This window comes from Crotalus tigris, unplaced genomic scaffold, assembly GCF_016545835.1.
Source record: "Crotalus tigris isolate CLP2741 ecotype Arizona unplaced genomic scaffold, ASM1654583v1 scf7180000017601.7605149639:7615979, whole genome shotgun sequence".
NCBI lineage: Eukaryota > Metazoa > Chordata > Lepidosauria > Squamata > Viperidae > Crotalus > Crotalus tigris.
This window is the reverse complement of record NW_024096505.1, coordinates 6,053,232-6,068,160: the sequence shown is the minus strand read 5'-3', so window position 1 is coordinate 6,068,160 and position 14,929 is coordinate 6,053,232. Positions and strand designations below refer to the sequence as shown.

At 35.1% G+C, this 14,929-nt stretch overlaps 1 protein-coding gene across 8 annotated transcripts in view; it reads left to right on the top strand.

Annotated features, from left to right (window-relative positions):
- The window catches only part of SON (SON DNA and RNA binding protein), a 31,509-nt gene extending 16,735 nt beyond the window's left edge, over positions 1–14,774 (top strand). Inside the window, exons 7-12 of one of the 8 annotated variants that reach the window (XM_039318862.1) lie at positions 1,646–1,756; positions 3,037–3,153; positions 10,860–11,007; positions 12,937–13,005; positions 13,122–13,237; positions 13,955–14,774. In XM_039318862.1, coding sequence (XP_039174796.1) covers positions 1,646–1,756; positions 3,037–3,153; positions 10,860–11,007; positions 12,937–13,005; positions 13,122–13,237; positions 13,955–14,113 — 720 coding nt within the window. In that variant the 3' untranslated portion in view covers positions 14,114–14,774. Of the gene's footprint in view, positions 1–1,645; positions 1,757–3,036; positions 3,154–6,793; positions 9,267–9,354; positions 11,008–12,936; positions 13,006–13,121; positions 13,238–13,954 lie in introns of those variants that run through there. The other 7 variants (XR_005553596.1, XR_005553600.1, XR_005553599.1 and 4 more) reach the window with 7 other exon arrangements.
- The last annotated feature ends 155 nt before the right edge of the window (positions 14,775–14,929 follow it).

The following is a 14,929-nucleotide window of genomic DNA, read 5'->3' as shown; positions in this document are numbered from 1 at the left end:
CTATCCATCTTTTCATTAACTGTATAGACCAGTGTTTCCCAAACTTGACAATTTTAAGGCATGTGGACTTCAACTCCCAGAATTCCACAGCCAGCGTTGCTGGCTGTGGAATTCTGGGAGTTGAAGTCCTCATGCCTTAAAATTGTCAAGTTTGGGAAACACTGGTATAGACATTAGATTATAATCTAGTGTGCAAGCTGAATAATTCTCAGTTAAGTATAGAACGATATGCTGATTTTAGACTGTTTGCCTGCTCCAGTCAAGTTGTCAAACTAATTATTTTAGTGATACAAATTCTAGAGGAAAGTTGGAATATAAACTTAGTTTTAGAAAATGTATGCTTTTATAAGTAAGAAAAAGCAACCATCCCAATGCATATAATTTGATAATTAAAATAAGCTATGTATATTATGTTGATCATTTATATGGCTGATTGCACAGTCAGATATTTACACTGGAGTTGGTATTTTTATCCAGGACCTGACATAAGCAGATGTTTGATGGTTTAAAGCAGGGGTATCAAACTGCTGGCCTGTAGGCTGGATGCATCATGGCGAAACCGTGCCCACCCCATTGCCGGCAATGGGGGGGGGGGAAATCGTGACACATCACGTGACATTGCGAGTTTGACACCCCTGATTTAAAGGTATTGTTGCAGGATAAAAGGTGTTCAAAGTAAAGTTGCCTATTGCAATTTACTGATGGTTATTTTGTCGATGCTGATGGTTTTCAAATAGCACTCTAGATATTTTGGAATTGCACTTAAGGCAGCTGTTACTAGTGGTGCTATCCATGCCCATCTCACCAATAGGCAATTCTAAATGGCTTGCAACCAAGTAAATGCTACAAGATAACACATTAACATTATATTAATATTAAAATTGGCTTAAAATTGAGAAACCTGACAAGGGAGCAAGATACGCATGGGATGAAGGTGGAGTTAACCACTTCCAGTATGACACCCTCATCGAGGCATCAGGCCAGTTGGCAGAGCCAGGCCACCAAGCCCGTTCAGAAGGCCAAAATGATGGGGGGCAAGATCATCTTGGGGGGCACAATGTTCCAGAGGGCAGGAGCCATGGCAGAAAAGGTTTTCTCGACTTCGTCAGTCAGAATTCCTTGATCAATGGAATCATGTCCTTTCTGCCAGTATGGTTGGGGTAGACCAATCCCATTGGGGTGAGGTGGTTCCTTAGGTAACCTGGACCCATGTCAAAAAGGGCTTTAAAGGTAATAACCAACACCTTGAATTGAAGCAAACTGGCAACCGTGCCGCTTGCAGAACAGCGGTGTAACTGGGGCCACCCTAGTGGCCCCAAGAACTGTCTGCATTCTGTGCCAGTTGTAGTTTTCAAATACCCTTCAAGGATAGCACCATGTAATGCCAGATGTAAGATAGCAGAGCCTGAGTGACTGAGTACAGGGATTCACAAACCAGCAAAAGGCGGAACTGGTGCACAAGTTGCATTTCATAGCCCCACACTGCTTTGTTGTCTCTGTTATTCTGTGTTTACATGTTCTGAACATGTACTAAAAGTGTCCTATTGGCTTATAATTAGACAAAAGTTTGTATTTCTCTGTGGGAGAATATTTACCGAAGGGAAATTTCCATAGGGAAAAGATAATATTTTTACTATTTTTTTAGCCTGTGGACATCTCATCAGCATTGACTGAACGGACGATAGCCCAAAAGAGACTTACAGAAAATACATTTGATCTGGAGGCAATGTGCTTGTTAAATCGTGCACAAGAACGGGCAAGTTATAGCTTCTTTCTATCTCCCAATTTTATCTTGAAAATGTTATAAAAAACTGAGGAATGTAAAATCTTATCAGTTTTACATATTTCTGGCAGTATTAATTTCAGACTTTTAAGTTTTTTTAAAGCTATGTTCTTTATGTGTTCCCATACACACAGACATTGAATTGTTTCCTTAGGATGTGATAAGCAAAACACGAGAAAAAAAATTACTTTATATGCCGGCGTATAAGGCGACTTCCGCAAGCGCTAAAATCGGCGCCAAAGACGGGGGTCATCTTATACGCCGAGTTGTCTTATACGCCGGAAATACTGGTAGTTTCCGGCGTATAAGACGACGTTCTAGGAATGCAGCTCAGCGACAAAGACGGGGGTCGTCTTATATGCCGGGTCGCCTTGTACGCCAGCATATACGGTAGTAAGCAAAATTGAAAAGAAATGAAATCTAATTTATATCTACACCTTTTTCTCTTTCAGTTTTTGCAAACTCTCTTTTCTTTCACCATATAAATAATTGCTTTTGTCTTTAAACTTCTCACTTTTTTGAGGATCTTACTGAATCCAATTTCCTTGATCTCCTCCTCCTTCCCAATTCTTTCTCACTGATTTGTTATTTCTTATACATTATTTCTACATGACCAAATCACCTATATCTCTTTTATACTGTTCAATCAGTTGTGAATTAAATCCATATGCACATGCCATTCATTCTTAACCCTATATCTTTTTTACTATACAAACTTCTTAATTAACATATTCCCACTGCATTCAACTTTTATGTTTCTCCTGATACACCAAACTTTAACTTCTGATTAATGAAGTGATAAGATGCAGATTGATATGCAGCCAATTTCACTTCATTCTATTCATTCTTTGCAGCAAGATTCATACAGTCCACTACCTTTATACATTTTAAAATTTCACTCCATTTTTCCCTCCTCCATTAAGGGTCTATCAAGTTTCAACGAGCCAGAAATCATGCTGATTGATAGGGGATCAAATACTTATTTCACTCATTAAAATGCAGATCAATTTATAACTTTTTTGAAATGCGTTTTTCTGGATTTTTTTTGTTATTCTCTCTCGCTGTTAAAATAAACCTACCATTAAAATTATAGACTGATCATTTCTTTGTCAGTGGCAAATGTACAAAATCAGCAGAGGATCAAATGCTTTGTTCCCTCACTGTAGCTAGAGGCACTACAAGGAAGTTACGTTGATATATACTTAATGTTTGGAAATGTTTTAATGAATTATTATGCTCCTTTGTAATTGCAGATTGATGCCTGGGCTGAGCTGAATTCTATACCAGGCCATTTTACGGGCACTACTGGAGCACAGGTCTTGACTTCTGAACAGTTATCCAACAGCGGTCCCCAAGCCTGGGTTAAAAAGGTAGATGATATTCAGACAGATGAGTCCAAATGTCACAGTTTAAATTCCTTTGAAATCACTGGAAGAAGTGATACTGATGCTCTTAGGACATTAGTAACATCCTAAAATATATGCAGAAAAATAAATTAAAAACGTTTATTTTTGTGTTCTGTCACGAAGTGTTTTGCATTCTGTATTTACACTGCTTTGATACCCGGACTTTAGAAACTGGGAGACTGATATGTGCTCACCTGTTTAAAAATAACTGTTTTAATTTCTCTCCTAAGGTTACTGTTATTTTGTGCTGAAATTGTCCTGAAATGTGGTTCCAATTCTATGGGCTTTTCTATTAGTTTAAGTCTTGATGCTGATTTCAGTACAATTTGGATAGGAACTCACTTAATGGTCAATATGGCTGTAAAAATTCACTTGCTTGTTTCTGTTGTGTACATCTTTGAAAGGGGAGAATTAGAAGTTTGCCTAACTCTGGCCTGAACCAATAGTATTCTTGGCTCTTAGGAGAATATTCTAGAATTTTCTAGTCTGCAAAGGCAACGTTAAGAAGTTATTATCATTATCATTATTAAATCCTAAGAACAATGGCCCATACTTGATGGGGACATCAGTAGGAGACAAGTTGATGAAAGTAGACAGGTAGTCTTTGCAAATTGAGGAGAGGGGTTTTTTTTCTTTGTCTGCAGAATATGATTGCGCATATTAATAGGGCAGTGGCAGAGCTAACACACATTTATTTGCATTTATTTGTTGCTCAGAAATAATGCAAAGACAATGAAAATAAAGGCTGTTTGGATAGTTTTCACAGTTGAGTTTTTATAAGACTGATCCTGACCCCCTCACAGAGCCTATGTTATATCTGCTGTTTCTATAGCTGAAATCATAAAGGCGCTTTAAGTTTGTAGGAACTATAGTTTGAGAATTTACAGTTTTGGAAAGTTTAAAAGACCCTTTACATAGTGGGATTGTACACTTGGCAAGTACATTTTTACAGTCTTCTTTATATATTCGTCATGCTCACAGATCTATCAATTAATTTTATGATTGTCTAATTCTGATTGGCTTTTTTCAAAGCCCTATTAGTTGGAGCCTGCTTGTTTTCAAACGCATTGTGGTTGAATCAGTGCATTTGGATACAGTAACTAGAGTTTTATATTTGTGTTTTGTTGATAAAATGTATTATATACTTTTACAGTTTTGTAATTAAAGTATATGGGAAATAATGTAAATACACTATATGTAAATATTTCCTCATGAAAGGGTTTTCTCTATGAAATAAAACTGGAGAATTGTTGGTAATTATTAACATACAGCAGCCATTTTAACAAGCAGTTCACTGAAGCTCCCATTATATGCTTGGTATTCAGCACCGATGTACAGTTCACAAAAAAGCCATCCTTTCTGTAATATAATTGGCAGAGTATCTAATTTTAGTACGTGCTAATTTTAATGAAATCTGAAAAAAAATGGAGAAATCTTGAATCAGGATGTCCCAGAAGATTTTTGCAATAACTTTTTTTCCTTGTTTTTAACTTTTCACAAGATGCCTGAGTGACACATCTAGGGGCATATCTTTTTTTTTAAGCAATGACAATTTTGTAACTACTTAATTAGCTATTTCAAATTGTTGACTGGCTGAGGACTGCTCATAGCCATTCTTCACAGAGGGTTGAAGCTTTGAAATTAATGTATGTAGTGTACATATATGTAGCTGGTACTGCTTCTGTTTTTTAGGATTCTAATATAGGAGAAATTGTCTATTAATGTTCTTAACTCAAGCATTTTGTTCAGGTCTCTTATATCTATAATAATCTTTATATTATATGCTTTAGATTACAAATTTCTCTCTTTATAATATAGTTTGTTAGAGGAATCACATACAATATTGCTTTTTTCCTTCACCTCCTACAAGTCTCAGGCAATTATTCACTACTTGAGTAGAATAGTTATTGGAGGCCTGGAATATAGAGTAGTTAGCATGTTGCTGGTAATTTTTTTTATAAAAAGTGTTTGTTGAATGTACAAATATATGGAGATGAAGCTCTTGAATTGATGTAGTTTGCATTGTGTGATTTCTATCACCTTTGATGTGAGGATAGTTGGGTAGAAGATTTCTCGGAGATTTGTGAGATTAGACCGTTGAGCTTTTTAACTGTCTGGTATTGTATGTCTCCACATATTCACCCAAATTTAGAGGGCTATGTATATAAAAAATTACTCTATGTTATCGGAGCTGTCTCCTTGTAAAAATGATGATTTTTCCAATGAATAGGTAAACCAAAAGCACCTTGAAGCAGTAATTTTTAGATTTTGTTGAGTGCGTAATATCCCTAAATACTCTTCATATTAGAGTTTTTGATTATATTCCCAGAAAATGTTGGTTTCTTGAGTAAAGTTTGAACGAAATAAGAAAGATGGAAAAATCTATACAAATCTATATATAATAGCCTATATGCATACAGAATTCCTGAATGAAAAGTCTTTCTTATAGCATTTAAATTCAGTTGCCATGATAAGCATTCTTTCTTGCAAATAAGACCATTTACGCTCAATAGGACTTGAATGTTGCATATGATTGGGCTGTTAATTTCTTTGCAAGTGAAATCATATGAAAAACAAATTAATTCACATTATTACACATAATAAATATCCACCATTTTCTTAAAAGAACAGTCATTGGATCTGTCAGTTGACTCTGGTGAATTATTGGTGATTTTTTAAGAAATGAAATGTTAAGTCTATACTGTATCAAGCTTTTTAAAAAACTTACATTGAAATTTAACTATCACTGAAAAATAAGAGAAAGATACACCAAAGGTTATGTTTGTTAATGTGCTTTATGTTGTAGCAAGCAAGCCACTTTTAAAAAAGCAATTTGTGTTTTTATTTGCTTGAATTTTAAGCAATGTAATATAAAATGTTTGGGTATTAGGGTTTTTGATATTTTTAAAGAAAGAACAACTTTAGTCTGTTTGCATTATCATCAATGATGTAATCAGTTCACAAATACAAAAATATTAAATTCTTCACAGTACATGTGCAACACATTTCTTTTTAGGCTTACTGTATTTATTTGCTTTTTGAATCACATATATGGTGATTTTTTGAAGAGGGTATTAAATATTAGGCCAAAATTGAAAGAAAACAATATTGATTGTCCAGCAGAGATTAGTATCTCAAATAGGAGTCCGTGTTCCACAATATTTTTCAGATTTACTCAATAAGTAAGAGTGTTTAGGAGCCCAGCCTTAATAACGTATTAAACGAAATCTCGCTTGATTTTCAGACAGTGCCACATATATTACTATCAAAAATAGTCTTTTAGTTTATAATGGTAACCAAATGCACATTGTCAGTTATTTCCTACTCTAAAGAGAAAAGTCAGAATACAAAAAGTTTTAACAGTTTACTTTTTTCCTGTACTTTCCCACCAACCAAGAAAATGATAGGCTGTTCTTGTGAAGGCAAATGGGATAAGCATGATAGATCTAGGAGAATTGGTAGTGCTTGGTGTTTTAAGGAATTATTACTAGGTTGAGTGCTGAAGTTGAATAAAGCAAGTATTTTGGAAGTTGAGTTCCTTGGATATTCTGAATGCTGTGCTCTTCTGAAGCTTCCCCTGTCCCAGTACTCTGTCCCCCTTCAGGACCTAGATTTCATCTGGAGGGACTGACAGCGCTGATCTTACACGATTGCTGCAATGAACAGGAAAGCCGACCAGGAATTCCCAGGTGAAAAATGTATAGGAGAAAGCATAGTACTTCATAATGGTATGATATAACAATAATCTTCCCTTACTTCAGAAATCAGTACCTGCCAATATTACTCTCTCCTGAAAGCAATGCAAGATCCTCCAACAAAGTAAGCATGTGTGTAATACAAAACAATTGGGGAGGGGGCACTTAAGAACAGGATCGATATATATAGACTTCTCAGATTTGCAAAAGTTGGAATACTGCTGATTTTGGACCTTCCTAGGAGCTTTAAACCCATACCACTATATTAAATACCACTATATTAAATCAATATAATAATAAAATGCACTTTATTTTACCTGCAACTTAAAAGCACACAGGACTATAATTAGTGATTTCATCTAAGGGTTAATGTGTTCTGTCATGGAAGTAATGATCTGATTTCTGTTGATAATATGCTTCGGAGCAAGGCTTCTTATTTCTATAGAAACATTTTTAGAAGCACGTGATCTGCCTTTTAGCACTCTGGAAGCATTTTTCAATGGTAGATTCCTGATGTTGTGGACACTGTAGCTACAGAATGCAGATTAGAAAAAATGGATTGTATGTCCTGAATTCAGATACAAGAATGAGCTAGATATAGTTCCAGTAATTGGAAATTAGAATTTCAGCTCCATTTGCAATTCTTTTTTCTATATTATTCTGGTCCTTTATCATCTTAGTAGCCTTGATATTCTGCATTTCAAATAAAATAAAATACTCTGCACACACAAACACACATAGCAGTTTCAGCATGCGAGTTTTTGTCATACCCAATTTAGCTGCAATGTCCATATTACTTTTTCCTTCATTTTATATTGCTCCTTATTATTTAGCATATTGCTATTACTTCATAGCGATAGGTATAAAGGCACTCTGGCAACTTTACTCTCCCGATCCCCCAATCATGTTTGTGTCCATTTCGAAGTAAAAATCATGAAGACCACTGTCTCTTACATTTGGCCATAAGAAATGTTGTTTACTGTATGTGAGAAATATGGATTTGGTACAATAATATTTAAATACTTAACATTGGTTTAAGTAAAGTTTCATTTCTAAGTAATTACAAAGTTTGCAGAAATAGTCAGTGGCAGACATGGTCTGCTCACTGTAGTCCGTTCTGTGTTTTTCTTATAGGTATTCACCCTTGCACCCAGGATTGGGTCTTGGCGTTCCCATTTGTGTGGGCTTTTCTTGGCATTGAATGAATCTGGTAAATTGTGATTTCTTACCTCTTTCGTTCCTAACTATCCCTGCACCAGTCTGAATATCATTTTTTCCCCCCATTACAGTGGTGTTGAATACTTCCTTTATCAGGCGTTCTTACTGCTAGGTGCTTTTATTAGATTTCATTTGCTTGTCCTGTAAACTAGACCTGTCAGCCTTTTTTTACAATAGGAAGAAGAAATGGCTTGCCCTAGCTAGTGACAAGAATTTTACTACTTCACTAAGACTTGTTTAATATAGGGTGATTTAAAGAATCACAAATGACCAATTGCCATAGAAGCAATATAGGGTCAGAGCAAAACAAATAATTCAAATTTTAAAAACTTTTACGTGTTTCCCATATTATTTGTTGACTTTATAGTTGTGTATTTCAATAATAACCAATCTTGATTTATTGTACCTTTGTACTGGAAAATATATTAATAGTATTGTAGATTTAGTTCCTCCATATTGTGAAATAACATGGTCACAATGTAATGTTATTTCAAGTACTTGTTCAACTTTCGGATAGTGCTTGTTTAGCATTGCAAATAAAATATCAGAGTATTACATGTATATACTTAACAGGCATTTTATTTTAGCCAGTTTTTACTAGCCAAGTGGTTTCCCGAGCAAGATATCTACAGGCTGGAATAGATAGGACTTGTTTAAAGTATCTGCAGGGTGTGAGGTTGGAAATAGCTCGTATAATTTTCTCATGTAGATGAATCGGAGTGTTTTGTATTTGACATAAACTACTATTAGATATAATTTGCAGGGATATAAAGGCTTATGGGGGTAATCCATAACTCATGAATTAAAAAAGCCTGGAGTGCTTGACAAGGAGTTGTAATGTGCAATCCAAGAACAACAAAAGAAATATTAAGATTCCCCTTAGAAACCATAAACTTCAGTACCTAAGTAAGCATTGATTCCATTATTTATTTACGGATAAAAAGGATTTTAGGACATTAGACAAAAACTTGTTCTTTTTCCACTGGACTTTGGCACATATATTTCCCTTTGAGTTCTGTCATTGAATTCTACAACTGGATAACCTGTGAACATAGTGTTATAATCAACTTGTTGAGCAATTAGAAAACAGTACTTCAAAAATGTACTGTACTTCAGTTGTTGTTTTTTTTTCCCAAAAAAAAAAAAAACCCTCCAAGTTATATCTCACCTTTGTAGAAAAAGATTACTTAGGATTGTGCTCACCTGTGTTTCAAAGAAAAGGGCTTCTTTTTATTTTGCCCCCAATAATTAGGACAGAGCCTGATAAATTGTTGCAACCTCAAAGACCTTCCTTGAACAAGAGGTCCCTGGCATTTTTGTGAACTGGATACACATTGGTGATGAAACAGACATTGTTGATGAACATTCTATCATTGCAAAGCAGGTACAAAAGAGGAGTCGGAGCCCTGGGTGACATTGACTGGGGTTTGTATCATACTCTGCATGGTTGCCCTTTTCTAATGAGAGGTTCGTGGAAAGGAGAGGGGAGGATGAAAATGGAAGTAAGTAAAAGCCATTCTAGAGGTGTATCAACTCGAAGCAGTTGGTAACTGGCATCAGCTAACATGTTTCTGTGTACACAAACTGCATGGCTTGCACCAGTCAAACTGTTTCTTTCTGTGAGAGGTAATGTCTGCCTCATTTTTAGCCCTTTCTTACATAAGAACCCTTTTCCAAAGTAAAGTTCATTTGCATGGAATACAGACATGTATTTAATTGTATTATATGGACTGATTTGATACTTGAGGAACTCATGTTACATATGTCATTGGAATACACTACAGTTTGCTTTTTTAACAGGGATACAGATATCAGTACTGCAGTGTGTGTGTGTGTGCATATGTCATAATTTTCTGTGCTGAAGGACAAACCTACTGACTGTACACTCAGTTCGCTTTCAGTGCATATTTTCAGTCATTGAAATGTAGACTGAAAGCAGAGGGGTTTCTATATAGAGTTTGGTATGTTAAGTTTTAAAAATGATGTGCTAATACTACACACACAGACACATAAGTATATGTGTGTACTTATATGTTTGTGTGTGTATATATATCCATACATCTACACAAGCAGTTTGTTGTGTTGGGTCCTTGGGTGGGGCAGAAAGAGAGATGATAGTTCACAGAATAGCCTGTGAACTTTCACCCCTCTATATGGAAACTTGTTTCAGGGCCAAATCTGCCTTGTAGCTGCCTTCTTGCCACGGTCAATGCCAGCCCTACTATTCACAACACTGCAGCCATCGAGGCCTAGGTACGTAAACGTTTAAGGAGTTTTTAAAGAACTATAAAGCTGAAAGCATTTTAGCAGAGTTGATATACTCTCACTAATAATATGATTTTATGGTTTTCAAAACATTTGTCCCGTGCTACTGTTGAACTGTATGGCTAAGCTTTTTTCTTTTAAAGATGCTTCTATCATGCATGAGGAGTTTTGTGAGGGAATTGGTTTTCAAAGGTCCAGATTGTTTCTGAAAATGTAATTGGTAAAGGACTGTTTTACTCAGTAAGTAGTATATCTATACAAATAAGTTTTTGCTTGTTTTAATTATACTTTTAATTTGAAACAATCCATTGAAGTTTTCTAGATGAATGCAAAAGGATATGCATATACTTTGAAATCTGATTTGAATTGTAACTGAAAAAAAAGTTGAAGTAAAAGAATTCATTGCTGAAAATATTAGAAAGGTCTACATTTTTTAAAAAAAGTGTGTTAAATAAAGGTATTTTTTTTCCCCTTTTTTTCCCGCTTGGGTAGGATCAGTTTCTCAGAGCTGCCCCTGTTAGTGGAGGAATGGGAGCCCAACTCATGAGAAAGATGGGATGGAGAGAAGGAGAGGGCTTGGGAAAAAACAAAGAAGGAAACAAGGAGCCTATTTTAGTTGATTTTAAAACGGATCGGAAAGGTGAGTGTCCAATCTACAATTCTAATATGAACAGTCAGTTGCTCTTTGAAATAATTATGTCTTGATTGTTTCCTAACTCATCTGGGAGGATGCCATCCAAATTTCCAGGGATAAAGATATGCCTGGGGAGCACACAGAAAAAAAAAAAAATTCCTGTCTCTCCTGTCCCCAAATCTTATATTGAGGTGCGAGAACTTTACAATCTCTGTTCAGGAAGCATGAACTAGATAGATTGGCTAACTCAGTTTGAGAGTGTATTCATGACAAGCCATAAAAAGGGCATGTAGGTGGTGCCTACAACACCATTGGTATGTGAGACCAGGGATTCTTGCCTGCTCGAAGATACACTGCTGCATTTGTGTGTATGAGCCGTGGTGGCACAATGGTTAGAATGCAGTACTGCAGGGTAATTCTGCCAACTGCCAGCAGTTCGATCTTCATTGGCTCAAGGTTGACTCAGCCTTCCATCCTTCTGAGATTGGTAAAATGAGGACCCAGATTGTTGGGGGCAATATGCTGACTCTGTAAACTGCTTAGAGAGGGCTGTAAAGCACTATGAAACAGTATATAAGTCTTAAATGCTATTGCTATGACCAGAAACCTAAAATTTCCAGAAATGTTGTAAAATTTTCACAAAAAATACTATCCTAGTTTTATGACTTTACAACACATGCCTAGAATGAAAAAAAAAAAAAGCATTCTGCTTTAAGCAGAACAATCAATGCGCCCTGCTTAACCTCCTGGCCCAAATGCTAATGGGAATATTCAGGTCATTGATTCTTATGCACAAGGCCAACAGAATTGGGGTGATTTGGATTCCAAGAGTGTGTTATTCCACAGGATATGCTCAGCCACAAAGTACAACTTTTAGATCCTGCAAGAATAGATGGGACTTGGAACATGCAATTTTGCTGCTTCTAGCGGAGAAAGCAGAGACAATTGAAGATAGGAAGCCCAACTTTTAACTGGCCCTGAACTGTGTAGGCTTTATAAGTGATGTGGTATGTTATGATCTCTTATTCATAAAGTATGTGATACTTTACCAATCAAATTTGGTACTCAACACATTTTGACATGAAAGCTTTGCTTTGCAAGTCATTGTTTGTTTGGTATTCAACGCACAAGTTAGAACTTATCACTGTTGATTCCCTTGTGACTCTACATTATTCCTTATGGGAAATATTTGTTTGGTACTCATTTTTGGTGCTCATCCTGCCTCCCGGATACAATTAATAACGAGTAGCAAAGTACCACTGTAATTTCATAACTGTTAATTTTAAAGTTTAGGGTTTTTTTGTTTTGTTTTGTCATATTTTATTAAAAACCTAAAATACTAAAGATATTCAGATATCTTTTGACTATACATATATACACAAACAGTATTTTGAACATAAGAGTTTTGGAAGCAGAAGATACATTAAATATACCAGTCATTTTTTGTTAACATTTTTAAATATTTCAAGAAATAATTTTTGTGATGCCTTTATTATAAATCACAGTAATGGTGTACATGTTCTTCATATTTTGAATGTAATAAATGGAACCCTACAGTCTACTATTGTGCTTTAGAGGTTAACCAGATGAATGAAGGTAGATGCCTGAAAAGGAATTTCTTAAGCTACAGTCATGTAAGAATGCACTATGGATAATTCTTAATGAATCACAAGTTTAATGGAGATTAAAATTACTTGCATATGAGAAAAAATGGTAAGATATTGTATTATGATGATATGAGTTTATTGGTTAAACTGCTGTGAGTGACGATTGGAAATGGCATTTTTTTTTTGCAAGCGTTAGTAGTTTCTCCATTTACACTTGTTGGTTTAAAAGGTGTGATCCCAATATAAAAATGTTACTAAATACCAAATGCATTAGGAAAGAAATGAGCACACACAACAAATCTATATAATTCTTTTTTTGTTTTCCAAGGCTTAGTTGCTGTGGGAGAGAAAACACAAAAGAGACATGGGCCTTTTAGTACAGGGAAAGATCTTTCAGGTAAGATTTGGAATAATAGATATTGGTTTGCATAAAAATACAGCAGTCTTCCTTGCGTTTCAGTTCTAATTACAATGTACCTGGAAGATCTTTTTAAAATGTTTTTTCTTGTTAAGGCAAACATCCAGTATCAGCTTTGCTGGAAGTCTGTAATAAAAGAAGATGGTCTCCACCTGTATTTGTACTGGTGAATGATAATCGTCCTGAATATCGCAAACATTTCCTGTTTAAGGTAAGTTGTAATTATCATAACATAAAAATGTTGACTTGATTCCTAATTCTGTGAAAGCTAGTTAGAATATTATGTGTAGTCCGCATCTGTAATCTTGAAAGGTAAAATACATTAAGGGGTCCTGTCCCATGGATGGTTCTCTACTTTTGTGATGTTAGAATTCAGTGGGCCCTTTCTAAGCTCCCCAATTTGAAAGTATTATTTCTTTGATTTACCATTTACTGGGTATAGGAAGTAAGTAATCATAATATAGAACAATTATCCAAAGTTACCTCAGCAAGCAAGAAATAATCCTGGGCACCTTATCTTCCCTTTAATTTTTCAAACTAGAATAAAATGAAAAAAGTATACATAGAGACATCAGATAGGTCAAATTTCGCCATCTAAATAGAAAGGTTTTGGTCCGACGTTTCCTTCCTGATTGAAGACTTCCTCAAATGAAGTCATTCTGCCAGAGAAAACTCTTGGATTTAACCCAATGAAAGCATGCTTATTGCTTCAGAACTATTATCTAATTTGTGTAGCCAATCCTTAAGCTTCGCTCAAAAATATATTGGCATTCTCTTTTCTCCCGAAATATGCCAATCATTTGTAGATGACATCTGACTATTGTAAAGAATAGGGTGCTGTTTCCCCTCCCCCCTTTTTTTTTTAAAAAAAAGGGAAAACTATATTCAGCTTTGAAATTATTCTCTTCCTTTCTTTATTCCCTCATAGGTGATGGTCAATGGAGTTGAACATAAACCTAGTTTTGTCAGCCCAAACAAGAAGCATGCTAAAGCCACAGCAGCCACTGTGGCTCTCCAAGCATTGGGACTAGTACCAAAGGAGCTCTTGGCAAACACCACTAACTTCAGGAGTGCCTCACATAACTAAACTATTGTTTTTAACATTTCAAACATTTCTATTCTGTATAACAGATATTTCGTTCTGCTTTTGTAAATACATCAGCATCTCATTGTAAAAACTGTACAGACACCTTCAGGCTTTTCTTTTGTACCTGCAAATATATTTAATTCATTTAGTTATGTATATTATTGATCTCAGTCACGCCATCATTTCTTAAATTACTAAACATCTAATGTGAGTCTGAAAGTATCTGTAATTTGCTTTAATATTTTAGCTTTCTCTTCAATATAAATATGGTAGTTTACAGTTTTGTAGTACGATGCAGTTCCCATAGTTTTGGAAAAGTTCATTTATGCTTATTTAAAACTATGTAGTTTTTAAGCCTACAACTACTAGATAAGTATTGGACCCAAACATTCAATAATTTTTGAATCAAAGCAAAATCCAACAACTTTGCTAGATAATGTTATCCATTATTTCTCTATCAGAATGTCTTATGAAAATGATTGTATAAGAACAATGCATGTTTTCGTAAAAGAAACAGGAAATTGTAATTAATTTCACACACAATACCTGATGTTGATTTAACACATTTGTAGTAAACAAATAATTCAGCGATAATTGGATGAGGATGTATGATGCTATTGTTGTTGTATTCCGCTTGGTCAAATAAAGCTGTATAACTTCATTTTATTTACCAGCCACTTAACAGAATATTATAATGCACATTTTGATCAAATGGAACAAGAGTCATTAGTAGTGATTTGCAGTTTTGTTATAAGCTGAACTATAAAAACTAAATAATTTAGGCTTTATAATTTACCGTATATGCCGGCGTACAAG